Below are 25,338 nucleotides of genomic sequence, written 5' to 3' on the forward strand. Positions count from 1 at the left end.
AGAACAAGTCGAGAATGTGATTCGACTAGGCGTTTCTGCTTCGTTTCCGTTTCTCTCCAACGCTTGGCCGTTTTGTCTCTTAGCCACACTCGCCCCTTCGGCCTCGCCCTTTGAATGTCCGTCTCGTTAGCCAACACCACATGATGCGCTCCAATGGTGGCTTTATTTCTTCCCCAATGCTACGCTGTTTTTTTTCCCTGTCATTTTGACGAAAGTAGCCTCCCAAAAGCTGCACGTCTCCGCAATTGTGGATGCAAGTTGGGTCCAGAGGGCAAGTCCAGCCCACGATCACAGGTTAATTTTTCAAGGCCCAGTTCTTTCCACATACGGTGACCTACCCGGGCTACCTGCCGTGCATCGTGTGGGGAACGTAAGATGCGTCCGTGGTTAACCTCCGCTCTCCGTTAGTGCTGCATCACCGGCTGGCACCATTTGAAAAGACAAGTGGCAATTTGAGGCCCAAAAGATGGAACGACGGTTATTCTTCAACAGGAGGAAGGAGCGAGCTACGGCCCGAAGGAGAGAAATATATTTGGGCCAGTACGGAGTTGGGTATAAGAAAAGGCCAGACGACGGAGTCAGAAACTATCAAAATGCTCCGCCTGCTACCCCGATGTCGCTTGGGATTTGTGAACTGGATATGTTGACTCATTGGTATGCGTAGAAGTCCGAGTCCGAGGTGCTTTGGGGAGAACCGCAAAAATTGGAGGCGTTCGTATGCAGGGTGCAGTCATCTCCATGGAAAAAGCGGCGATCGACGTGTTAGACCAAGCACAACACGGACAAAATACGGCGTATTATGACGAGGCGAATGCAAACAGGACCCTGCCGTTCCATTCGATGTCTGACAGCGTTGTCTCTGCCGCCCCGCCAGTTAAACCGGACTCGCGAGGACGATTGTTTTGGTGATTCGCATTTTAGACATCTCGTGGCTGAGTCCCTCGTCCCTTCCGTTTTGTCTATTTGCTTTTTAGTTTTGTCTCCTGTCTCCGTCAGCTCTTCCCTTACACCTTTTGCCATCCCTTGGCTCCTTCCAAAATTCTCAATCGACTTCGAACTGGTCCTTCCGTGTCCTCTCTTTAACCTCCCCTCCCCTCCCCATATTCCTTCCTCGGCACATTTCTCCCCGCCCACACGCCTTCCTCGCCAACTTCCGATCGACATCAGCTCCTTCTCTCTCCGGAAAGCGCGACATGCAACACTTGACCTTAGGCACGGGGTCACGAACTAGCCCAGACACGGTTCACGCACCTTGTATTACTCCGTACGTTTTCACTCCTCCTCCAGTCCCTTCCCCCGGTTCTTCACACGCATCCAGCAACACACATCCTGGTATTTTTTTCTGCGCCGGCTGTTCCGCAACGCAACTGCCTCCTTCTGCTGCAGTGCATCTTTTCCTCTCGCGATCCGGTCGTCCGTATCTGTTTGTATGTTGTGTTGTTATGTTGCTGGACTACTATTTCTCCTAGGTTCCTTTCCTGTTTTGGCCTCCATCGTCCCTTCTACTTCTAATACCATTTCCTTCGACCTTGCCGTGCACCTTGCCTGTTACCTCCTTCCTTTCTCGCTAGCACCTCTTCGCCTTTTCTCTCCACATCGCGCCTCCGCATCCTGCTGGCAACGGTCTTTCCATCGAACGTCCCCCTCCCCCCTTCCCAGTGACACTTCGCTTTCTTTTCTCTCGTCCGGCATAGGCACTCTCTTGGCTTTCTTGCGGGCTCCTTCCCCGACCACAGCTTGTTTATATCGTGCCCCTTCCTTGCCCTGTGCTGCCCCTTGCCTTCCTGTACATAACGCACCTTCCGAGTCTGACCTTTCCTCGTCTTGGTCATTTTCGATCTCTCATGTGCTTCCCACCTTGTCTTTTTCTTCTCATTTTCTTCTCAAGACAGCATCCATCCTTTATCCGCCCCCTGCTTACCAGCATCCAGGGAACACACGCGCATCGTCTAGGTGGGCGCCACGCGGTCCATTAATTCTCCTGTGCGACGGAAACACCTTAATTAACTCCATATATTGCAACGCCGCCCCCGTCGCCAGGCTCGCTTCACAAACCGTCTTCTGGGTTTTTGGAGTAACGTCGATCACTGGTGCTTTTTTTCCATCCGTGCTCATTTTCTTATTTTTCTTTCATCTCCCCTCGTCCTCCGCTTCTTTGCTTTCTTTCTCCTATTTTCCCCCTCCGTCTTTCTCAGCCTATCCACTGTTGGCAGTCCTGTACTTCTGCAACCAGCACCGCCACCTGCGGAGCTATCAACATGGGATTTTTTAAGAGGTGTAAGTCCTCTCTCGTTTGGCCTGTATGGATGCCCGCAACTCCTTCTAACAGTATACATAAGCGCCCCCGCCAACGCCGGAAGACAATGGCTATGGCAACAAAGAAGGCACCAGCGCCTTCGACATCGATAACAATGCCGCCCTGCATGGCAACAACATCGGCGTCATTGAGGCCCATGGCATCCGCGACGCGAGCCCTAATGCCGCTGGCCGCACTGTCGACGAGCTCAACGTCCCCGTTCCGCCGCATACTACTCACGCCAAGCTGATGCGCCGCATCGACTTACGCGTCGTGCCCTTCCTCGCTCTGCTGTACCTCGTCGCCTTCCTCGACCGTATCAACATCGCGAATGCCAAGGTCTTTTATCTCGCCGATGACCTCCAGCTGTCTGGTGTCCAGTACAACACCGCCCTGACCATCTTTTTCGTGCCCTACGTTGTCTTTGAGCTTGCGTCCAACATCATGCTAAAGCGCTTCTCACCGCGTGTCTGGCTAAGCTGCTGTGGCATGGGCTTCGCTGCTGTCACCGTGTTCCAGGGACTGGTCCAGAACTACGGCGGTCTTCTGGCCACGCGTTTCTTCCTCGGCCTGTTTGAGTGCGGCATGTTTCCAGGCTGCTTCTACCTCCTTGGCATGTGGTACCGTCGCGAGGACGCCCAGCGCCGCTACTCCTTCTTCTTCTCATCCACTTCGCTCGCTGGCGCTTTCGGTGGCCTCCTGGCCTCGGCCATTGGCAAGAGTGAGCTCTTCTACCGGCTCCTGGCTTCTCCCTTTTTAAGGACTTCGGACGTCTCTAACTCTTAATTAGTGGACAAACTTCGTGGCTACAGAGGCTGGCGCTGGATTTTCATTCTCGAGGGTAGCGTCTCGTTTCTGATCTGCTTTATCTTCTTGTTCACTTTCCCGTCTTTGTAAGCTCTCGCCAATATCACTTATCCTCAAAATATCTTCGACGACTAACACCGATCCAGCCCCGAGCAGGCCAAGTGGCTGCGCGAGGACGAGCGTGAGTACCTCAAGGCTCGCCTCCGTGCCGACCAGGGCAACAACGCCGCCGAGCGCAAGGTCACTTTCCGTGATATATTGACCGTTCTGCGCGACTACAAGATTATTCTCGGTGGTTTCATGTACTTTGGCCTCATCGTCCCCGCCTACAGCTACGCTTTCTTCAGCCCGACCATTATCGCCACCTACCACTACGGCCCCATCCAGACTCAGCTGCACTCCGTCCCGCCCTGGGCCACTGCCTTTGGTTTCTCTATGATCGTCGCCTACTTCTCCGACAAGACCCGTCACCGCTTCTTGTTCACGATCGGCCCCATCTGCCTGCCCATTGCCGGTTTCTCGATGCTGCTGGCCATCCACGACAACCTGCACGCCGAATACGCCGCCCTGTTTCTCATCTGTGCGGGTACCTATTCTGCGATGCCCGTTATTGTGTGCTGGTTTAGTATGAACCTGGGCGGCCACCACCGCCGTGCTATTGGCGTCGCCTGGCAGATTGGTTTCGGCAACATTGGCGGCATCATCGCCACCTACTGCTTCATCTCCACGGACGCGCCCAAGTTTACCAAAGGTTACGCCATCTGCATCGGATTTGTCCTGATCAGCGCCATCTCGTGTTGTTTATATTTTGCCGCACTGGTGATGGAGAACCGCCGACGTGAAAAGGCCGTGCGCGACGTTGGAATGACCGAGTACGAGAAGACTGAGCTCGGTGTAAGTTTTCCTTTCTACCTATGCTACATTCGATTGTACAGTGTATCAACTAACACCATCTCTAGGACCTGAACCCGGACTTCCGCTATATGCTGTAATGGTATGTGTAATGTGGATGGAATTTGGTTAGTTGTATCGATATTTTGATTTGTCGATGATGACGAAAGAAAACTATTATACCCTTCTGAGGTTGTGGAATCTCAAGGTGGAACAAGGTGAATTGGAAAGTAGGCGAACCACATCAATTCTCAGGTTCGCCGAATATTAGAGCATAGAGTAGCAATCAAAGAGGTTGAATTGTGCTAATGAAACGAGTTTACAGTAAATAATATTGTTTCTCAAGTGGTGCAAATAACAAAAGTAGAATGTACAAGTAATATATGCTTTAATGTGTATTGCGCGCTGCATGCCATGCCATTGTATCTTACACAGTTCAATTTCACCCTTACACCCTGTCTCTCATTAAATGAGCTTCTGCGGCCGGAACATCTCGTCGTACGTACGCTCGGAGTCCGGATGGCTCGCGTTGCTATACACGCCCGTGTCCCACACAATCAGCGAGCCAGATCGGCGAGCGTCCTCGTTGAAGAACCCGTTCCATCCGACCCACGCACGGTGCAGCGGCGTCCGCACACCCAGGCCCGCACCGCCCGTGAGCGGGTCCTCGGAAGCGAAAAAGTGGTTCAGCAGGCCTTCGATGCCCTCGAACCCGACAATGTACCGCGGGATCTCACCGCTGCGGGTCACCCCTTTTCTGCCCGTCTCCTTCGTCAGCGGCCAAAGCTCGGAGGACAGAAACTGGCTCTGCTGAGAGAGGCTGGCGCCCTCGACCTTGATCGGCGCGTAAAACCGGTCCGCCTCGTCCAGGTACGCGGCGCGCTCCGCCGACTTGGGTGCCGTGTCCAGGGGCGGCTCGCAGGTCAGCGCACGGGCGCGCAGGCCGGGGTACACCAGGTGGGAGCGCCAGGGCGTCGAGTGGCAGGGCGTCAGGAACAGCGCAAACAGCTCGTCACCGTCACCATCAGAGGCTGTCGACGCAGAGGCCGCCGAGGCGAAAGAGTCGGGGTACACGTCGTACGTCGGCAGCTCGCCGGACGGGATCTCGAGCCAGTCGTGGTGGATGCGCTCGTACTCGGTGCGCAAGAAAGTCAGCACCGACAAGGGCGCGGGCTGGTGGAGGAGCGACAGGTAGCCGGCCAGAAGACCGTTGACGGCCAGGGCGCCCCACAGCACGCGCTTGTGGCGCAGCGTCGTGGTAGTCGTGGCCTCGGCGGCGGTTTTGGGTGCCGTGGCGACGACGGTGGAGTAGAATGCGGCCGCATGCGGCGCAGCCAGCACCAGCAGGACCGGCAGAAGCGGGTAGATAAAACGCACCTCCTTGTGAGCGATGAGCGACAGCGACGACACGGTAGCCACGACAACAAACGAGAGCGCTTTGCGTGCATTGGCGCGGCGGGTGGGGTCCACATTCGCACCGTCGGCGGCCTTGACGGCCTTGGCCGGGGTTGCTTTGGTCGCAGGACCCGCAACAAGCGAATCGTACAATCCGTAGAGCGCAAAGGGAAGTGCAGTGGTGGTGAGCAAGGGCAGGCCCTGCGACAAGTAATAGTGCCAGGGGCTGCTGCCGTAGAAAATGGCAACGTCCTGTGTCAGATTGATGTCGAGGAATGTGTATGCCGGGAACGTCCAGGCCCCATAAAAGAGACGATCGGACAGGGCCGACACGCCCAACACGAGACTGCCAGAACCAATTGCCTCCAAGAGCAGACGGCCAACCACGCCGGCACCCAGGAACGAGGAGCCGCCGTCCAACGTCAGGCGCGTCACAGTGACGGTGATCAAGGCCAACCAGATGAGAATGTTCGTTGGCCGCAAAATGACAGCGGTCGCGGCGAGGACGAGCGAGAGACGGAGACGACGGATGCCGCCATTGGTCAACAGTTCGCTCACGGGCTTGTCGCTCACGGCACCGGCCAGCAGCTGCCATGGCCAAAAGGAGAGAGCGGCAGCGGTCAGCGTGGTCTCGAGGCCGTTGCTGAACGTGCGTGCACCACAGTAAAATTGCCACGGGCTGGCCACGGAGAGCCAAAAGGCAGCCCATGCCGCGTTGTGTCCACGGCCGTACAGCTGGCTGGCGAGGCGCCACACGTAGAAGTCGGTGGTCGCGGTAAAAACGGCCTGAACGAGACCAGGAGCAGCCACCACAACATAGGCACGCAGGGGTCCGACAAGGTTGATTAGGCCGAGCACGTACTCCAGCCCGGCATAGACACCCGCAAAGAGAACCGGGTGCAGCGACGCGCGCAGCCGGTGCTTCCACTCCCAGGTGATCCACGCGCCGCTCGCGGGACCGTGGGCCAGCTGCCACGCCGGCTCCAGGGCCTGGAAGTACTCGTCCGGCTGGAAGAACGTGCGCACAGTAAAGGCGCCAATCCAGCGCAGCGCCACCAGCGCCCACAAGATGTCCGTCGACTGTGCGTCGGCAACCTCGCGGTGCAGCGTGCCAGCCGCGGCCGCGGCGGCGATCTTGTAATTGGCTTCGAGCTGCTCTTTGGACGGTATGTGCACGGTCGAGGGCTTGGCAGCGGGCCGCGCCGAGTCCCCGCTGCCCACAAGGGCTGTGTTTGATGTAGGAGGCGCCATCGTCCAGGTCGATTCTTTACCGCGCACGTCGGGCTTTGTCAGGGCTCGTTTGGCGGTGGGAACGGCAAAAGGACAAAAAGGGATAGATGTAAGAAGGCTTCCAAGAAAAAGCCAAGAAGACACGCGACACGCGGGTTACTCCATATCTTTTGTACGCTGGCGTTTTGCGACACGGGCTGGGAAAATATTGTCAACGGTGATCTAAAGGGGTTAGAATTGTCGTCGTCGCCAACTGGCCGCCTTGTCGAATCTCCACCGCTGATGAAGCTTCAAAACGTGGGACAATTGATAGGTCTGCATAGAGCTCAAATGAGGCCCCAGCCATGCTAGCTTTGGAAACAGTGTAATATACAGTGCTACAATTTAACACTGTGTCTGTGTAGTGCAGGTGTGGTTAGTCATCCTAAGCATTCCACGGTGCAATGGCGGGGCATTCGATCGCACTTGCTCCAGCACCGGCACGTAATTTCACGGAAGGCAAGAGTGATTAGGAAACTGATGCGGACATCTCCTATGACGATGGCCTCTTTGCAGTATCGGCGAGGGAAAGCAATTTCTCTTTCAATGGTATACGAGTGCTGTCCCGATAGCAAGCAGGCTAGCATTGGCCAACACAAGAAACCAGCCTCGTGACCAGGCTGTTTCGCGGCTGTCTGCAACGTCCGTCCGTTCACCAGCCGCTTTCCTTCGGCATTGGCACTAAGTGACGTCGGTCATCCTGTGAGAAAGGAAGGTTGGAAGGCACGACACGCAGCAATTGTGGGAAAGCACGAGCGGCAGTTTAGGGGTCTCTGGTCCACCCTGGCACTGCCCATTGCTGATTTTATTTTCATACATTTTACCTGCATTGCTATTCGCTGTGGAGAAGCTCGTCGACCCATCCAGCCGGCTACACCTGCACTTAGGGGTTTAGATAAAGTTTTGGCTGCGGAGTACGGTGCGACTAGTCGACAGATAGCCTCCGTGACCAGGTGTTTCTGTGTGTCAACACCCACCAACGAGCAGTCGGCGTGGCCATAACGCAGTTCCTTGTTCACTCGTGTTTGTGGCCGTTCGGCTTTGTTCGTTCGATCGCTCTTGCCTCCTTGTCCAACTTCCCTATTTATACAATCTACATCCCCACTCGCCGGTTCCTTCTTCGCCGTTCCTGTCCTCTCTTCTCTGCTCTTGTTTCTCTTCGTTTTGGCGTCAAGATACCCCAATTGGCCGTTACACGCACACATCAACGTCATCATATACCCCGTAGTCAGTCGATACACTCTTCGATAACAGCTTGCATTCTCCTTTCCCCTTTCTTACAGGCTTCCATTTTCGCCACCAACGCGCTCTTCCTCTTGCAACAATGGCACCCCACGCAGACAACACGAGCCTCGTCTCTGACGGCTCAGGCTCGAACAGCCGCTTCCACGCCTCGTCGACCAAGCAGGCCATTGCCACCGAAGATGCTTGCGCCGCGCACAACTACCACCCCCTCCCGGTCGTGTTTGCCAAGGCTCAGGGCGTCAACGTTTGGGACCCTGAGGGCAAGCATTACCTCGACTTCCTGTCGGCCTACAGCGCCGTCAACCAGGGCCACTGCCACCCCGAGCTCGTCAAGGCCCTAACCGAGCAGGCCGGCCGCCTGACGCTCAGCTCGCGTGCCTTCTACAACGACGTGTTCCCCGTATGGGCCGAGAAGATCCGGGCGACATTTGGCTTTGACATGGTCCTGCCCATGAACACGGGCGCCGAGGCCGTTGAGACGGCAATCAAGATCGCACGCAAGTGGGCGTACCGCGTCAAGAAGGTGGAGCAGGGCAAGGCCCTGGTTTTTGGTGCCGCGGACAACTTCCACGGCCGGACGGTAAGCCAATGGCCCCCCAAATCAAAGTTGGGGCATGTGGGAGCACCAAAGCTAACTCGTTCTGTTCCCAGATGACGGCCATTTCCCTCTCGACCGACCCTGAGTCGCGCGACAACTACGGCCCCTACGTGCCCAATGTCAGCGCCATTGTGCCGTCCACCGGCAAGCCAATCCGCTACAACAACGTCGAGGACCTCGAGGCGTGCTTCGAGGCACACGGCAAGGACACGGCGGCATTCATCGTCGAGCCCATCCAGGGCGAGGCGGGCGTGGTCGTGCCCGACGACGACTACCTGCCACGCGTGCATGCGCTCTGCAAGAAGCACAACGTTCTGCTGATCTGCGACGAGATCCAGACGGGCATTGCGCGGACTGGGCGCATGCTGTGCAGCGAGTGGGCTGACATCAAGCCGGACATGGTGACGCTGGGCAAGGCCATCTCGGGCGGCATGTACCCGGTCAGTGCCGTGCTCGCGTCCCGCGACATCATGCTGGTCGTCGAACCTGGCACCCACGGCTCTACGTACGGCGGCAACCCGCTCGGCTGCGCTGTGTCGATTCGTGCGCTTGAGCTGGTCGAGGAGCACGACATGGTGGCACAGTCCGAGAAGCTGGGCAAGGTGTTCCGCGATGGCGTGGCCGCATTCAACTCGCCCGTGGTGCAGACCATCCGCGGCAAGGGCCTGCTGAACGCCATCGTCATTGACGAGAGCAAGTCCAATGGCCGCTCGGCATGGGACCTCTGCCTGCTGCTCAAGGAGAAGGGCGTCCTGGCCAAGCCGACGCACGGCAACATCATCCGCTTCGCGCCGCCTCTGGTCATCACGGACGAGGAGATCCAGAAGGCGCTGACGGTCATCGGCGAGGCGCTCAAGGAGCTGCCGACGGCCGCCAAGGCGGAAGGCCACTAAAATAGGTCATTTTTGTGCAATGGGATGAAACTGGAATGGAAACAATAAAACACCTAGTATTAATATCGAAAAGGTGCATGCATAGGCATCACGCGGAATTATCATTATTATTATTGAGGCCAGGAAGTGGGTAACAAGACTGCAAGCATCCAAAAACAAAATTTCATAAAGATAAACATAGAGGTATATCGTGCGGCATGGCACCTAGCGCTGCAAAAGATCAGAAGCTACATGGACTTGCATATTCTTCAACTACATTAGATACGGGTTTAAACCATATAAATATAAAAAGTTATGTATACGAAAAGGTGAATTGCCACATTCAAGACTCCATACAACCGCATCTTCCTGTCAACACGAACGATGCGACCAAAGAGTAGTGTGCACACCCACTTTGCAACGGCTTTTACATACCATATTCCCGCATGTAAGTCGGCCATTGTACTCCGTATGTGTTTCATGACTCTGAATTCCTGTCAAGTGCTTGCGCAGGCATCTGAAAGAGCAGATGCTTGGAGGCACGGCACGGTAGAAGTGCTCGTTTAGGAATGAGGGGGGATGTATATGCCAGCGCTAGTACGACTGTAGCCAAAGAGAGTATGCAGATGCGACGAAAATATACATGCACTTCGTGCTTAACAGGGACCCTGGATCTTACGCTGCCACTTTTTCTCGGTCCCTGACTTGTTTGGTCTCATCTCGTCTGGAGAGCAGATGGCTCCGGGTGCCGAGTTTTCTGTTCGTTCCTCTTCGCTTCAATACTGGGGGCAGCAATCTGGGATTTGGATATGCTATGCGTCTTTGAACAACTTTCTTCTTGGCCTGTTCTTCCATCGGTCTCTCATGATATCTGCCTGTTTTGATCGTCGGTGTCCTTTCCCCCCCCCCCTCTCAGGGCATAGGCTACCGCATTTTGACGGCGTTCGTGCATGCACACTCTGCTGCTTCAGAGTCCCGAAACGGACGAACTCACAGGCTGCCCACTCCACACCCTCAGCACGGACAGACGTCCAATGTCTGTCTATTGAGGCCCCCCATCCAGCACCATCGTCTTGCTCATCTGTCCAATCATCCACTGTCTCTCAACATGTGAGGCTACCATGTCTAAACGCAACAAACCAGTCGGCATTTTGTTTACGTCTCGCTTCGTTTTCCCTCTTTTTCCCCATTTATTTTGCATTTTGGCCTATTCACTTCTTCGTTCTATTCTTGCATTCATCCGCTTGACTCCTCATCTCTCATCTTTGGTATCTTTCCCCCCACACACGACACACAGATTATCCACTCACACCTTTTTCCTCCTTCGGCCTTTTCATGGTGGGTAGTGTCAGATGAGGTCGCCTTTTTTGCACCTACGACGCTCTTTTTGGATTGCTCACCGGACTGGAGCAGGAATAAGAACGGCAGAAAAAGGGCAAAATACAGAAACACAAAACAGAGGCGAACGCACGTTTGTGTTTATCGAACCGCCTTCTTGTACGGGGAACGGGGTATGCCTGTTGTCACTTTTCAAAACGCCCCTTTCTTGCACATTGTCTCCACTCCACTGACTTTAAAGTCAAACGTCAAAAAGCAAGGCGGACAACCTGGACTGGGCATGGGATACACACAGTTCTCCCTTTGGCGGCCATTCATCTCAAGGCGGTGTGGCCACTGTTGGCTGCAGAGGCTCAAGGCGGTGGGAAAGTTGATAAAGAAACAGTAGTACGAATGTACAGAATAGTCGTTGGGGCGCCGCAAGAACTCTCTTATGGAACCCCATCCCTTGCGTCCATCTGTCGCAGTCTCTGTCTCCTCTCGCCATACGAAGATGCTTTTTACCTTGAATATTCGCCTTGTTTTGGACGCTTGAAATGAAGGAATGCTTGAAAAAGTCACTCCACAGAAATACTGGAGGCGGGTCCCCCTGTCGTGCGCTAGGAGGCACGGAGTACAACATACTTACGTCCTAGATGCCGGGCGGGGACGATGCGAGCGCCCCAGTCTTTCGCATGTCTTGAACGTTGTTGTGGATGCACTTAAATGGATCAGGCGCCCCAGCCCTGCGGCTTGATGAGAATAGGTTTCTGAGCTATCGTCCTGGAAAGTCAAATCTCTTATCATCTCCACACAACCAGGCAACAGTTGCGACCTGGCCTCTCGAATTGTGTAGTCTGAGTTGAAGCCTGGCAGGAACCTAGCTAGACCCTGCGCGTTGCTTCGCGATGGGCTAGGCCACCAGTATTACAGGGACTGACGGGGCAATGTATGTAGATTCAGACCTGTATAAAAACACTTTGGCGAACTCGGTGTACCGATGTCGTAGACCGCTGTATTGGCATGCTCTTTGTCCGTATTAGTGGAAGAAGACTGGAGCGTTCTAGACGGCTTCTGGGCCGGGCTGAACGCGGCAAGGCGCAGGTATTACCCTCAAAACGGGGCGGCCAGGCCACGCCTTCTTGGAGGTGAGCAACTCCTCGCACGAAGGAGGGAAAGCGAGAGACGGAGCACTACGGTATCCCAGTCTTCAAAGTCCTACGGCCGGCCTCACCGAAACAGTACAAGTGGATGGGGCGGTTGAGGGATACGGGCAGAAAACATCTCAAACCAAAAGGTGGAACGCACTGTCCCATATCCACAAGCTTTCCGGGTGGCACACTTTGCGTTGACATTGATGCACAATGCACACCGTGCGAACGGAGCCAGGTTGCTCGTAAAATGTGAGGCTCCTCTCTCGCTCTCGCACATGCAGATGGCCCGACATGACTATGAGACTGAGAGAGAGAGACAGTGAGATAAGCAGTCGGTCGCTTGTGTCAACGCGAATGCATGGCTCTTTACTTCTTGCCTGATTGGGAAAGGAGCGTCAACGTTAACAAGCTGGCAAATGGGATACTGTCCACCCGAATGTGATCCTGCAATGGACGAGACGCCAGAAACAGTCCAAGATCATAGGCTATACGGGCACTATGAGATAGCAAAACACGCTACTCCGTCCTCTGGTCTCTGCCAGAGGATGTGTTCTCCTGGCCTAGTTGTCTTAGACTGTGAAAGTGATGGAAAAGGGGGATAGAGATAAGAGAGAACAGGAGACGGTGATATGGAAAGGAGAACGGAGTAGAAGAAACGTTTAGGGGCTATTTCGGCGAAAAACGTGAATGGTCAGAATGGTCGCAAGGATGAAGGGCATGGCCTGGATGAGGTACGGCGACAGCAGCGTCAGGTAAAGTGAGTGTGGGAGATTTATCATGTTCCGACGAATTTATACACACTGTTATGGCTGGACAGTTAGGCTGGCCGCTGGGAAGGCACAGTCTTGGTCGCAGTACGGAGTAGGCTTCCCTGGACCCTCTCCGCTCTCGTGCCTAGGATGACCTTGTCTTGCATAACTTCTCTTACATAACAAGAAAATAAGAGCGAGACAACAGTCGACGGCCACCGCTACAGAGTTGCAGCTCCTCAGCTGCACAGCATGGATTTATTGATTGCAAAGTCGAAACAAAAAGAGGAATCGGAAAAATAAAGAGAAGAGAAACAAGAGAACCCAAGTCCGATGTGTCGGCATGCAATGTGTGCAAACAAACCTGCAGTGATATATGTACGTATTGCGCTTTGCTGCACCAAATCGGTGCAGCTACCCATAGTGATTGAGTACTGGGGCTGTCGATTGAAGGGGCGTCATCTCTACTTCCCTTCGGACTGATATACAGTTGTCCATTCCGGTACGATTTACTGCATAACAATATTGCCCGCCTTGAGGAAAAGCAACCTTACAAAACAACCAAAAAAACACGCAACGACTGTTGATTCGTTAATAAGCGTCGGATGTGTGTGCAACGAGATGTCGAAGAAGGCACTTAGACAATATGATACATTAAGAAAAAGTGGTGTTGCAAAACGATGCTCATGCTGCCCTGTAACATTCCATCGTTAGCAGGCTCGGCGGGTGAGCATCCACTAAATTTGGCAAAACCAGCCGATTGACCACCTGCGACATAGGACTTGAATCTTACAGTGCGCACACAGCGCCAGCACTGTAGCCAACACTGAGACACCTCGAGCAACTTCACCACAGAGCTCCTTTACCCCTACCCTTGGAATCTGAATTGCTTCTTGCAATGGGCTGATTGCAACGCGATGGCTTGGACATTGTCGTCATCGTTGTTTCTTTTCATTGTCCCCTTGTGTGTCTTTGTCTGCTCTGGCCTCAAGCTTTCCAAAGGAGCTTAGCCTGACTGGGCCCTGTCTTTTGCCTCCTGTTTCTGGGGTCTCTACCTTTCCCCGTTCTGGCACATAACGGTAATTTTGGCACTAAAAGGTAATGATCACGAGCACCCTCTTCCCCTCAAAACCAAGCACACGGCACAGGCGACCAGGCCACACGACGTCGAGCGTCTAGACACCGCATGCAAACAGTGGTTTTGGTAGCGCCCCAACCGGACTTGCCTCAGCTGGTACGTGTATCTGTGGTCCTGAGGTGCTACTCTGCTCCAAATATTACGTCGTAGAAACGCACACACGCGGGGCCACCTCTGTTCACTGTTTGGGCACTTCAACCGTTGAAACGTCTCCACTGTTTTGCGCACTGTAGTGGTGTGAATGGTCTGACCAAGACTCGCCAGGGATTTGGTTGATGTTGACGCGGTACGCCAGGCATCGAGACCATTAGCCATGAATGGCCTGGCTGGACATCCCTAAGCCCCCACCGACGCTTCCCTCTGACAACAACCGCCTGCCAAATCCCGTCACTGCCGCTCGCCATCGCCATCGTGCGTGAGCGTGCTTTTGGTGGCTCGCGCATTCTAGCATTCGCAACTTGCGCTAACACGGCACTCCGTCTTATCCCACTCCACTATCCGTTAGCAAGAGCAAAGCCCACCGAGCCCACATGCCCACTTATCGCCCAGCGCCTCGGGTTGCCCCTTTCCTCTTTGATCTGCTCCAGCACTTGCTTTGTTGGGCTTTGCGACGTCGCTCTTGCACTATCAGACCTGTGACTGCAACTGACCGCGCAAGCGACAACCACTTGCTCCCTGCCCCATCACGCGCATGCTTTCACCCAGCGCTTCCTATCTCGAGACTGCGAACGGCTGCCCTTTTTGTCTTGTTCTCCTTGGTCGCTCCTGCCCTTGTTCATTTCTTCTTTCTTTTGTCCTCTTGCCTCTTATTGTCGAGGCCTTCTCGGTTCCAATCGTCTTCTCTTCCTCGTCCTCTTTTCAACCTCTCTTTCTCCCATCCTCCACCGACATCGCCAACCTCTGGCCTTTCCGCCTCTCCATCCTGCTCGCCATCTCGTGGTATTCTTAAGCATCTCTTCTACGCCCTTCTGTTTACGTTACTTATCCTTCGTCTCATCCTCCTGGTTTTTGCTCTGAGTCATTCGCTTGCGCTTGGAGCAACCTCCCTACAAGTTGACCTACGGACTACGTTCTCTATCCGTCTTAAACAAAGGCAAGTCGAGTCGAAAACGCCCTTGCAGCATTCCGCCTTCCAGCACAGTACTCGCTACAATCAGCCATTTGCACACTGTATTCGGCGACCGCCAATGATCTGTATGCACTGTGCATCTTCATATCTTTGCACAGTCTACGGCCCCTCTCAAAACACAACCCATTGCCACCACCATCATCTGCCCCCAACTGATTGTATTACTATGGAGTCACTGCAGCCAACACCCCTATGACCCTGTCTCCACCCGCCATCGCGCCCTGCATCCGCCGCCGCCTTTCATGACCCCTGCCAACCCATCTATGACTAACGAGGCACGACCACTTTCTGGACTCCCGTGATTATGGAATTATGCTAGACTAACACTTGCGCTTTCTTCTTCGACTCTCAACAGGATCTTTTCACTTTTCCTTCCTTTCTTTATCTCACATCGATCAACGGGTCGTCTTCCTAAACCATCGAGACATCTCAGTCACCTCGAGCTACCTCCGCACTTCTCGGAGCTCGTCTGCCTTCTCCCTGCTGTCTTCTTGCTCTCTCTCTGCACAGCCCTGGACGGCTCGCCTGCAGCTGGTCACGCTTTCACGCCCCCAAGCTCCGCTTGCTGGCCTCACCTCGCCGATTTACCAAGGCGTACCAGACCTTCCTCTGTGCAAATACAACAGGTGTTACGGAATACTACACCACAAGGACTGAACAACACGGCACCCACCTGGAGAACGAAACAGACTCCACCTGGTCTCCACCGCGGCTCGAAGCAAAATACGGTGCAAAAGTCCGCAAGTCACCTAGGTAGCCAGCACTGGTACCCTGAATCCCTCACACCCTCCCCTGCCTGCAACATCTTAACCTGTGCTTTCGGTGGGAAGCTGCCTCTTTCTGTTTACGCAGGAGCCTATCGGATGCTCGCCGCCTTATTTGTTGGTGCTGTTTTTGACTCCCTCGTTTCTTCGACTTTGGTTTCTTTCCCTCGCTTAGGTTTTTATTTCTTGCTCTTTTCTTTCCCTTGTTTATTCCATCGGTCACCACTTCCATCTTCGACATCGTTGTCAATAGCTTTGTGCATCGCCGGAGCTGTTGTTGTGTTGCCTATCGACGTTCTATCAGCTGCCTTGTTGCTCTAGTGCTTCCGTCTTATCGGCCACCTTATCTATCTCGCGAAATCGCCATCTATGACTACCAAATTCCACTAGAGCTCCCCAAACCCCTTGAGCCCTTCTGGGCATCACTCTTCGTCAACCTCCCCGCCTCCCTATTGCTCCTTCCTCTCTCTCTCTCTTCTCTTTCCAACCCATTCCAACCCCGGACTGTTCTCACAGAGAGGGCTTCAAACACACAACCGCCTACCATGGCGTCCGGCAGTTCACATCGGCGAAATCGGCCGACCGACGATGACCTGGTTGGCGACTTCGTCGTCGGCGGCGAGATTGGAAAGGGCAGTTTCGCCCAAGTCTTCCTCGGCAAACACAAGGTGAGCAGATGAGCCCTCTTTTTTGTCCTTGCGCCTGCCTCGGCCGCCCGCCCCGAAACGCTGTTCCTGAGTTGCTCTTTGTTTCTCTTTGAGTATCGGCGAGTCTAACGATTCCTCTTAAACCTAGGATTCCGGTGCCGCCGTAGCCATCAAGTCCGTCGATCTTGGTCGTCTCAACAAGAAGCTGAAAGATAATCTCTATGGAGAAATCAAGATACTCAAGAAGCTCCGACACCCACACATTGTCGCCCTCCACGATTGCGTCGAAAGCGGACAACACATCAACCTGATTATGGAGTACTGCGAACTCGGTGACCTGTCCATGTTCATCAAGAAACGCGAAAAGCTCATCACGAACCCAATAACACATGACATGGCTCGCAAGTACCCCAGCGGCCCGAATACGGGCCTGAATGAGGTCCTTACTCGCCACTTTACGAAGCAGCTCATCAGTGCCTTACAATTCCTACGCAACGGCAACTTTGTCCACCGCGACGTCAAGCCACAGAATCTTCTCCTGCTCCCATCACCCGACTACAGGGAAAGCCACAAAGCCACTCGTCCCATAATGACCGGCAGCCAGGACTCGTTAATACCCGCGGCCGGCCTGAGGTCTCTGCCCATGCTTAAACTGGCCGATTTCGGCTTCGCGCGTGTCCTGCCATCAACGACACTCGCAGAAACCCTCTGTGGTTCGCCATTGTACATGGCACCGGAGATCTTGCGTTACGAACGGTACGACGCCAAGGCAGACTTGTGGTCGGTGGGAACGGTCGTCTACGAGATGGTTTGCGGCCGACCTCCGTTCCGGGCAAGCAATCACGTCGAGCTGCTACGTAAGATTGAGGCGGCCGAGGATCTGATCCGGTTCCCCCGCGACACTATCATCAGCACCGACATGAAGGCCTTCATTCGGTCTCTCTTGAAGCGTAACCCTGTTGAGCGCCTCAGCTTCGAGAACCTTTTTGACCACCCCATCGTGGTCGGTCCCATCCCAGGCCTTGTTGAAGACGACATTCCCCGGCCAGAGCGGCCACGACCCATGGAGCGTGTCTCTGAACACCGCCCGTCGTCCAGGGACCAGCGGCCCGCAACGTTACCACCCGCTCTACCCTCCACGCCACCACTTTCCACCCCGCAGACAAACGACGCAGCTCAACCCCTGGCAGCAGCACCTTCCCCTGGCACTGGAGCTGTTCGGAGACAGTCGTTCAACCGCTACATTCCGAAGAACGTCGCTTCCCCCAATGTCGCCGCTGCCGCAGAGGCAGATCGAGAATCTGCTCTCGTAGCAGCTGCTGCGGGCGGCATTGCTTCGTCACCTCGGGACCGGTCTGGTCTTAACCGCGCAGATAGTACTGGACAGCGACCAAGCCAATTGCCACGGCATGGCTCGCAAGATGCGAACGAGGGTCTTGCGACCCGGCGGCCTACCATCACGCCGTCCACATCCGCGCCTTCTCGACCTGCCGCGCACGACGAACGTAAGCAACAGCACCGGCTGTCCAACGCTTCGTTGAAACAGATCCAGAACCAAGGTCAGCAACATAACCAACAGCAGCACCATCAAGCCCAAACAAACAATGAGGATCCTTCACCCACATCATCCCTTCGCAATGAGCTAACAGTAAATGATGTTGGTGAACTGGTAGACGCACGAAGCAACGCACGCACCAATGCCTCGAATGATGAGCAAGAAAAGGTCGCTCAGGATATTGCTTTTGAGCGCGACTACGTCCTGGTCGAGAAGAAGCACGTCGAGGTTAACGCGTTCGCTGACGAGATGGCTGCCAATCCACGGCTTGCAGCCCAGTATCAGACATCGCCCAAGTCTGGCCATGCCATTGTTCGCCGTGCCACGCAGCAAGGGCACCCGACTTCGGCGACAGGCGCGGTGCCGCCGACCTCGTCCCGGGCCATGCAGGTGGCTCAGGGGACTGTATCCCGGCCGTACCATGGTGACCGCCCTTCTTCGTTGTCGGCAAGCCCCAACTCGACGACCTCGTTCATCGCCAAGGCCATCCACGATGCCAGCTTCCGCCTCCTAGGCGTCAAGAACCCGGTTACCTTGATTGGCAAGGGCACATCGCCTCCGCAGCTCTACAGCCCCTTCCCCGCGTACCCGACCCCTTCTACTGCACCTGCAGCTGCCGCCCTGATCACTGATGGGCGGACCAGTGGAAGCGACGGTGTCAATGCTGCGCCGACCGACAACGACACTCGCGTCGCGCAACTCATTGAGGACTACGCAACACGGAGTGACGTCGTCTTTGGATTCGCCGAGGTCAAGTACAAGCAGCTTGTGCCCCTTGCACCCTCAGCCGAGCACGACCTGGGTGGAATTCCCGTGTCTGAAAAGCTCCAGATGACAAGCGACGATGAGGACGAGCTGACGATTGATGCGATTGTTGTTCTCTCCGAGGAAGCTCTTGTGCTCTACGTCAAAGCGCTCTCGCTCCTGGCCAAGTCTATGGACATTGCTAGTATGTGGTGGCGGAGCAAGATGCGCAGCGACTCCACCGGAAGCGGTGGCGCTGGCAACTTGCCGTTCGTGATGGACTCGGTTCTGGGCCAGCGCGTCAACGCGGCGGTGCAGTGGATCCGGTCGCGGTTCAACGAAGTGCTTGAAAAAGCCAACTTTGCACGCGAACGGCTCGTCGAGGTCCAACGGAAGCTGCCTGAGGATCATCCGTCCCATCCAAGCAACCACAGCCGGGTCGACGAACATAGCGGTGTCGGCAGTGTTGGTGCGACAGCAGGGTCAGGCACCGACGGTGTGTTCTTGAGCGCTGGCGTCAGTGCCGAGAAGCTGATGTACGACCGCGCCGTCGAGATGAGCCGCGCCGCTGCCATTGGCGAAATCTCCAACGACGACCTGGTTGGCTGCGAGTTGTCCTACTTGACTGCTATCTGCATGCTCGAGGCCGTCCTCGACACGGATGACGAGCCGGCACGACGCCGTTCGTCAGCCTCGGGCAGAGACGAGAAGTCGGCCCTGCGGGACGAAGACGGTGGCGACATCAACACAGAAGACCAGAAGACGGTCGAATTCATGATCAACATGATCCGGACACGGCTGAATGCGGTCCGCAAGAAGTCCCAATTAATTTCGAGCCACTCCAAAGCCGCACAGCGCCAGGATCTTGTCCGCCGGCGTAGCGGTGATGTGACACCACGCAGTGTTCAATCACACGCATCCTAAAGCCGGTACATTGGATATGAACCATGGATACCATGCACCAAACTTACGTTTACCTTTTCTCAACCTAAAATTATGCCACCGAATAACCGACGCAAATTGCCGAGGCTCTCAAAGGATGTGCAACCTTGTCACGACCTAAATGTTTTTTTTTTGGTGCGAAGGAGTTGCACGGTGCGCCTCCCTAGCTAACCATCTCATTACACGGCGTTTTGTGCTCTTCATTTTCTCTTATATCATTATGTTTTTTTAAGGAATTGTACTTTCTTCAGCCATCTGTTTTATTTATGGCATTCTTGCGCTTCTTACGCTTTGGCTTGAGTTGTATTTATTATTACTATTGTTATTTGCTATCTTTACCAAGTGGAATATGGGGGCGTTTTGCGTTTAGCCATGACGATATGAATTGCAAATGGTTTTCTCTTCTCTCTCACCCACTTTGTCTTCTCTGCTACGTTGTGGATCCTTCTTGGACCAACTATATTGCATGTTGTTCTTGCTAAACACGCAGGGATTCAACATTGATTGACTTCAAAACTTGATGCTGGGTGTACAGGAGCAACTGGGACTGCAGCGACGGCAAGGCTTCTGTAGCAACACGAAGGTTGCACAAACGCCTGCCAATGACAGCGTCGTTCGTTTTCACTTTGAATGCGTTTCTGTTCTCCTTTATCATGCCCATCCTCTCTGTTGCTGTTGATTGACAATACCCTGTATATTTGTGCTTTTGTTTGTTTGATTGTACATCTTATATTACAGGAAGGGGAAGAGGCCGTATGCAAGTTGTAGGAAAAGTATGACTGACCACGAATACAGTTCCTCCAACCGCCAGCGATTCGTGATCTTCTCACTTGTTTCTCCCCTTTGTCTCCTTTCCTGCCAGCACTGTTGCTATATACTCGGCGAAGCGGCATTCGCAACGGCGTTGAAATTATGAAATGCGAGGCGTTGCCGGACATGTTGAAAGTACCAGTATTAACTTCCCCACGGGTTCGTGCAAGACCGCTAAACGAATAAAATACCTATTTTGTCTATCTGATGTGCTCTTTATGGCTCGTCATCATGTACCATACCAAACGTAAACTGACCCTATCGATGGATGGTTGCAGCGTCTACCAGTCGGCTTGTAGTAGAGCTACAAGTGCGTCTGGGTCCAGTACATGGTACGACGTGTGATTTCCGTCATCTGCCTCCACCGGTGTGCCTCGTGCGTACTCGGAAGCCAATGCGTCCAGTTCGTCAGCCCGCTCCGGATGAGCCTCCCGCAACCGCATCACATCCGATGCAAACAGTGCTGCCTCAGCCGCCAACGGTGAGCTCTCGGACAGTCCAGCTGTACTCGATTGTCTCTTTTCCCGTTCTGTCGCCAGAGCACTGCCCACGCCGGCCGGTGTCTTCCTCCACCGCCTCTCTTTGTCTTCGCCACCATCTGTTGTCCAATAGTTGGTATACGCCACCTGGTTGCCGCGCCGCAGGATGAGCACTGCATCAGCCAAGGGCGACGGCGACGGCGCACCCTGCGCATCCAGCAGAGTCGCCAGCTCTACCAGCCCGGCATAACTTTCGTCGTGGACCAGCCGCGGTGTCAACCGGACGGGCAGCGTCTTTTTGGCAGCGGCTGGCTGTGATGCCTGCTGTGATGCCTGCTCTGGTGCGTGGAACACCGCAGGGCCAGCTGGTTTCGCGTCCAAGAACCGTGCCAGCAGGCCCAGACGCGATTGCACCGGGTGGACGGCCAGCAGCACCAGACACACACGGTAGTTGTGCCGGTGGAAAATGCCGGCCATATCCACCACGTCTTGTGGGTACCGGCTTGCCGACTCGACAAGCGTCGGCAGGCGGCGCGAGGCCGCCACCGCGCACGCTCGTGCCAGCCAGCGCCGCGCATCGTGGCCTGTCGCAGCCGAGGCCAGTCCGGGGGGCACAAGACCGGCGGCGGCGTCGGCGACGAGCCTGGCATAAGCCGGGTGGTAGGGCTTGTGAGTGTCGGCGACAAGGTGGCAGTAGGAGGCGGGACTGCCCGGTGCAGGGCCTCCCGAGCCGACGATGCCGGCGGTGCTGCCGGAGAAGGGAGGAGAAGTGGTCAACTTGCCTAGCGCGGCGGCCAGTGCAGGTGCTGCATGAGACTTGCCGGCGCCCGTCTGGCCGGCCAGGATGATGCAGACGGGGCGGCGGTCTTGGTCATGCGGGCTCGATAATGAAGCTGCTGGCTCGCCATCGTCGCCGTGGCCGTCGCCAAACTCGGCAGGCCGAATTTGCTGTTCGAATATGGCGGCATTGTCGCTGTCGGATAAAAAGTAGTCGCTCGGCTTGGGCATTGTGGGCTGTTTTGCACTCGTTTGTGGTGCTTGATGTGGCGAAAGCGGGACGGATCGTAATTACCGAAACGTGGACAAACCCAAAATAAGAAGCCGACGTCCGTAACTCGGCAAAGATTGCATTATGGTCGGTCGCGTTCATTAACTTCCAGACCACAAGATGAGCCAAACATTTATTGTATTTATTCTTTTTCTCTTCTCTCCCAGCCCTACCTTTGGAGGCGTTTGAATGGCCACCAAACGTATATCAATAAAAGGAGCTTCCATTCAAGCTTATTTCCTGTTCGCTCGTTTCTTACAATGCTACGACCATGTTTCCCCAATGGTCTCTCCAGTTCAGGAATGCATTGAGACTTTGACATAATCTATGGAAACACTATTCTCTTATTGGAGGGGATTTATTCTCGAAAGAATGCCCTCCTCTGATATAAATCCCGCCTCGCGCGGCAGCGAGCTCGGCTGGTCAGCGCCGGTATGCGCATCATTTTCAGATAGTCAGGGCAGATCAGCCAGGCCGCATGTAATACGTCGAAGCATGGTGGACTTTGTTCGCGCGGGATGAGTGCAACATTGAAAGCGGTTGCAGCCAACGAAACAATGCGCAAACCTCCCTCCTTTGCCTGCCACCCCTTCGCACATATGCTCAGCCTAGTCTTGGATCAGCCTAAGAATCTTATTCGTCAGCGCTGTCTTCACGGCCTTCAAGCTGAGCTTCGTCACTGCCTCGATGCATCTGCATGTCTCAGGTAGTCTTTCAGAGAGGACGAAGAGAGGGATTTTCGCGACAATGGGTATGTAAAAGGACGATGAAATAGTCGAGGAAATTATGTCGCTGTAGGTATACAAAAGTACAAATGCCTAAAGTCGTGAAATGGTGTATGGATGCTGCTGCGGCCGGCATGCAGTAAAAAATAAAATAAAACGGCACAAAAGTTGCGAGTACATCGCATCGCGGTCCTGTCTATCCCTCCAATCAAGCAAAACAGTTGTCCCAGAGGCCGCCGTTGCGCGCAAATGCCAGGCTGTCGATGAACCGGCTCAAGCGGCAGCGGCCCAGCTGATCGGCGCCACAGCTTTGCAGCGGCATGACGCGGTCGTTGACCAGGATGCGCACAAACTCGTCATTGGATGACTCCTTGTCACCGCCGCATACCATCTTCTCAACGTACATGCGTGCCCCAAAAGGCACGACCCAGCTGGATGCATAGCCGCGCATGTCTTCTGGCTCCGTGCGGGTCGTGTTGGATGGGCCGTCACCAGCGGGAAACGTGCCGTTGTACAGTCCCAGGGCGGCAAAGATGTTGGACATGTCGTTGTCGTGGCTAAAGTCGGCATACACCTTGGCGTCGAGCGGGAACGTCGCGGGATCGGCGTCCATGGTGCGGTTTGTGCTCGTGTGGTCGACGACGGGCGACGCCGTCAGTCGTGCAACCAGTTCGTTGACGAAGCCCACGCCCTGCGTTGGCCCCAAATCGCTGCCATCGCCATAGCCATACCACTTGCCGAGCGTCTGGTAGTAGTCGTAGTTGTGCCACTCGGTCTCCGTGAACAAATGGCAAAACGGCGAGAGAACGCGGCCGCCAGCCACCGTCTCCGGGGGCGCCTCACGATGCACCTCCGCTGTCTCTTCCTCCTCGTCGGCAACCGTCTCAAAAGGGCACAAGTCCATAAAGTAAATGGTCTCCGTGTCCGTTAAGTTGGCTTGGGGCAGCCCGCGGTTCAGCCGTGCCGTAATGGCCGGTACGAACGTCGCGGCAAACGCCCTCTGAGCGGCCGAGCCGCGGTGCGACGAGAACCGCTTGCAGAGCCCGTTGTGGCTCAGTGTGTTGTTGAAGCCAGCTGCCTCGGGAAGCAGCACAATCTGCGTGCTATCCGATTCAGCGTGTCTCGCGCTCTGGAATCCCTTGATCCACTTCTTTGCCGATTGCACAACGCGGTTCTCGTCTGCCGAGCGCACAAATGGGTTCCCATGAGACGTCGATGTCGCCAGCGACTTCAGAAGCGACTGGTATCTCTGGTAAAAGTGCACGCCCGAGTTCACCATTTGCTGTTCGCCAAAAAGCGTCAGCTCGTCGGCGCCCAAGCTGTAGGTAAAGTTATTCAGAAACGCAAAGTTTCCGTCGGGTCCGTCTTCGAAGGGAGCGTCGGTCGTCTTCTGGATGCGCGAAATGAGTGCAGCGTACGCGGCCGTCTTGCTCCATGTCGGGTCGCGTGCTCCGTGGCGCGAGAGGACCTGGGCAAACGTGAAGTGGCAGCCGGGCGGCAAAACGGCCGACGATGGGTCTTCCCTGTGGGATTGCTGCTGTGGGCTCGCAAACGGCGACGAGTCGGCACGCTGGGGCGGTGTGGGTTTGCCGGCGCCCGTATTGGATATGTCGGAGGGTGCCGAGAAGAAGGGCGAGTACTGGCCCCAGTACTGGGCCACTTTCGGGTAGCATTGGTAACCGTGGTCGGTCGTATCGCAAGACGGTAGGCCGCGGCGAAGTGAGCCGGACACTGCGAGGATGTGGGCGACGATCGTGCTCAGGTACAGCATGAGGCCGGCCATGACCACCAGCAGCGTCAGCTTGAGAAACCGGCGGTGGCCACGCGCCCAGACGCTATCAAACACGCCGTCCTTGAAATCGCTGTCAAAGTATTGCCGCTTCGAGTGTAGTCCGCCGTCATTTTGGTAGCTGCCCGCCTCCATGAACATCATGGGCTCCCTGCGTCTGCGGCCACCACTCCTCCGGTGGCGCCGCGCACCCATGCCGTCGCTGTCACCATCGCTGCCGTCGTCATCACTGAAAAGGTCCGCGGCCGATGAGGGCGACGTAACGGGTTGGTATTCGAAGTAGCGGTTGCTGGAGCGGCCGCCGCTGCCGCCAAAGAGCGACGACACGCCGTCGACAATCGAAGAAAAAGGAGCCGTCATCGCTGGTTCGGGGGTGCGAAACAAAGATGGTATTGGGATTCGATTGAGGACAGCAAGTCCGCCAAAAACTGGACAAAACGGCTGCGTTGCATGATGCGTTCCCCAAGATGTAGCACTTTCCTGTCTCGTCGTCCTAAATGGGAAGCAACGGCCAGCCGCGTTGGAGGAGTAATCTTATCTTTTAGCGGAAGGCACAGGTACGAAACAGGGAAGGCACAGACCAGGCAACTTCCGTCGCTAATTGCAGCGCTCTAGACGCCCACGTTTTCACCGCTGCCCAATGGCGCGAAAGTCAAATTGGAGAAGAAAACAGGGCCTATGGAGCAGGTTTCAGCGCTCCAGAGCACTGATCCCGGCTGAAGATTCGACGCTGTTCGTCAATATAAGAGTATAATAATAGAAACAAATGCAATGTAGTTGTCCAACTATCCAAATTACCACCGAAATATTTTGCCTCCCTATCTATAGTATTAAAAAAAGAAAGGGTTCGAGAGGATCCTGGTATCAAGAAGTGAGAAGAAATAGCAACAAATGGAAACAGGAAACAAGAGGAGACCAAAAAACGAAAATCAAACGACAGCACAAAAACAAGCAAAGTACACAGAGTACAAAACC

The 25,338-nt window shown here is 54.9% G+C and overlaps 7 protein-coding genes across 7 annotated transcripts; 3 read left to right on the forward strand and 4 right to left on the reverse strand.

Moving 5' to 3' along the window:
• Positions 1–1,272: 1,272 nt before the first annotated feature.
• On the reverse strand, positions 1,273–1,832 carry SPSK_01280 (uncharacterized protein; the record flags this gene model as incomplete). Its single annotated transcript, XM_016728210.1, has 2 exons — positions 1,273–1,421; positions 1,553–1,832. The coding sequence occupies 2 exons, from the start codon at positions 1,830–1,832 to the stop codon at positions 1,273–1,275; spliced, it is 429 nt and encodes a 142-aa protein (XP_016584188.1).
• Positions 1,833–2,258: 426 nt separating this feature from the next.
• On the forward strand, positions 2,259–4,095 carry SPSK_01098 (Major Facilitator Superfamily protein; the record flags this gene model as incomplete). The annotated part of the gene is made up of 5 exons (XM_016728029.1): positions 2,259–2,277; positions 2,340–3,017; positions 3,087–3,189; positions 3,250–3,997; positions 4,063–4,095. 5 exons carry the CDS (start codon positions 2,259–2,261, stop codon positions 4,093–4,095), a joined length of 1,581 nt encoding a protein of 526 aa, XP_016584189.1.
• Positions 4,096–4,459: 364 nt separating this feature from the next.
• Positions 4,460–6,640, reverse strand: SPSK_01055 (phosphatidylinositol glycan, class B; the record flags this gene model as incomplete). The annotated part of the gene is made up of 1 exon (XM_016727986.1): positions 4,460–6,640. The coding sequence occupies one exon, from the start codon at positions 6,638–6,640 to the stop codon at positions 4,460–4,462; it is 2,181 nt and encodes a 726-aa protein (XP_016584190.1).
• A 1,342-nt stretch (positions 6,641–7,982) lies between these two features.
• SPSK_01143 (ornithine--oxo-acid transaminase) lies at positions 7,983–9,394 on the forward strand (the record flags this gene model as incomplete). The annotated part of the gene is made up of 2 exons (XM_016728074.1): positions 7,983–8,483; positions 8,555–9,394. 2 exons carry the CDS (start codon positions 7,983–7,985, stop codon positions 9,392–9,394), a joined length of 1,341 nt encoding a protein of 446 aa, XP_016584191.1.
• Positions 9,395–16,169: 6,775 nt separating this feature from the next.
• On the forward strand, positions 16,170–19,494 carry SPSK_00997 (unc51-like kinase; the record flags this gene model as incomplete). Its single annotated transcript, XM_016727929.1, has 2 exons — positions 16,170–16,292; positions 16,420–19,494. 2 exons carry the CDS (start codon positions 16,170–16,172, stop codon positions 19,492–19,494), a joined length of 3,198 nt encoding a protein of 1,065 aa, XP_016584192.1.
• Positions 19,495–20,603: 1,109 nt separating this feature from the next.
• On the reverse strand, positions 20,604–21,809 carry SPSK_01181 (uncharacterized protein; the record flags this gene model as incomplete). Its single annotated transcript, XM_016728112.1, has 1 exon — positions 20,604–21,809. One exon carries the CDS (start codon positions 21,807–21,809, stop codon positions 20,604–20,606), a length of 1,206 nt encoding a protein of 401 aa, XP_016584193.1.
• A 973-nt stretch (positions 21,810–22,782) lies between these two features.
• SPSK_01088 (3-phytase) lies at positions 22,783–24,723 on the reverse strand (the record flags this gene model as incomplete). Its single annotated transcript, XM_016728019.1, has 1 exon — positions 22,783–24,723. One exon carries the CDS (start codon positions 24,721–24,723, stop codon positions 22,783–22,785), a length of 1,941 nt encoding a protein of 646 aa, XP_016584194.1.
• Positions 24,724–25,338: the final 615 nt, after the last annotated feature.

Source organism: Sporothrix schenckii (assembly GCF_000961545.1).
Source record: "Sporothrix schenckii 1099-18 chromosome Unknown Cont48, whole genome shotgun sequence".
Classification (NCBI taxonomy): domain Eukaryota; kingdom Fungi; phylum Ascomycota; class Sordariomycetes; order Ophiostomatales; family Ophiostomataceae; genus Sporothrix; species Sporothrix schenckii.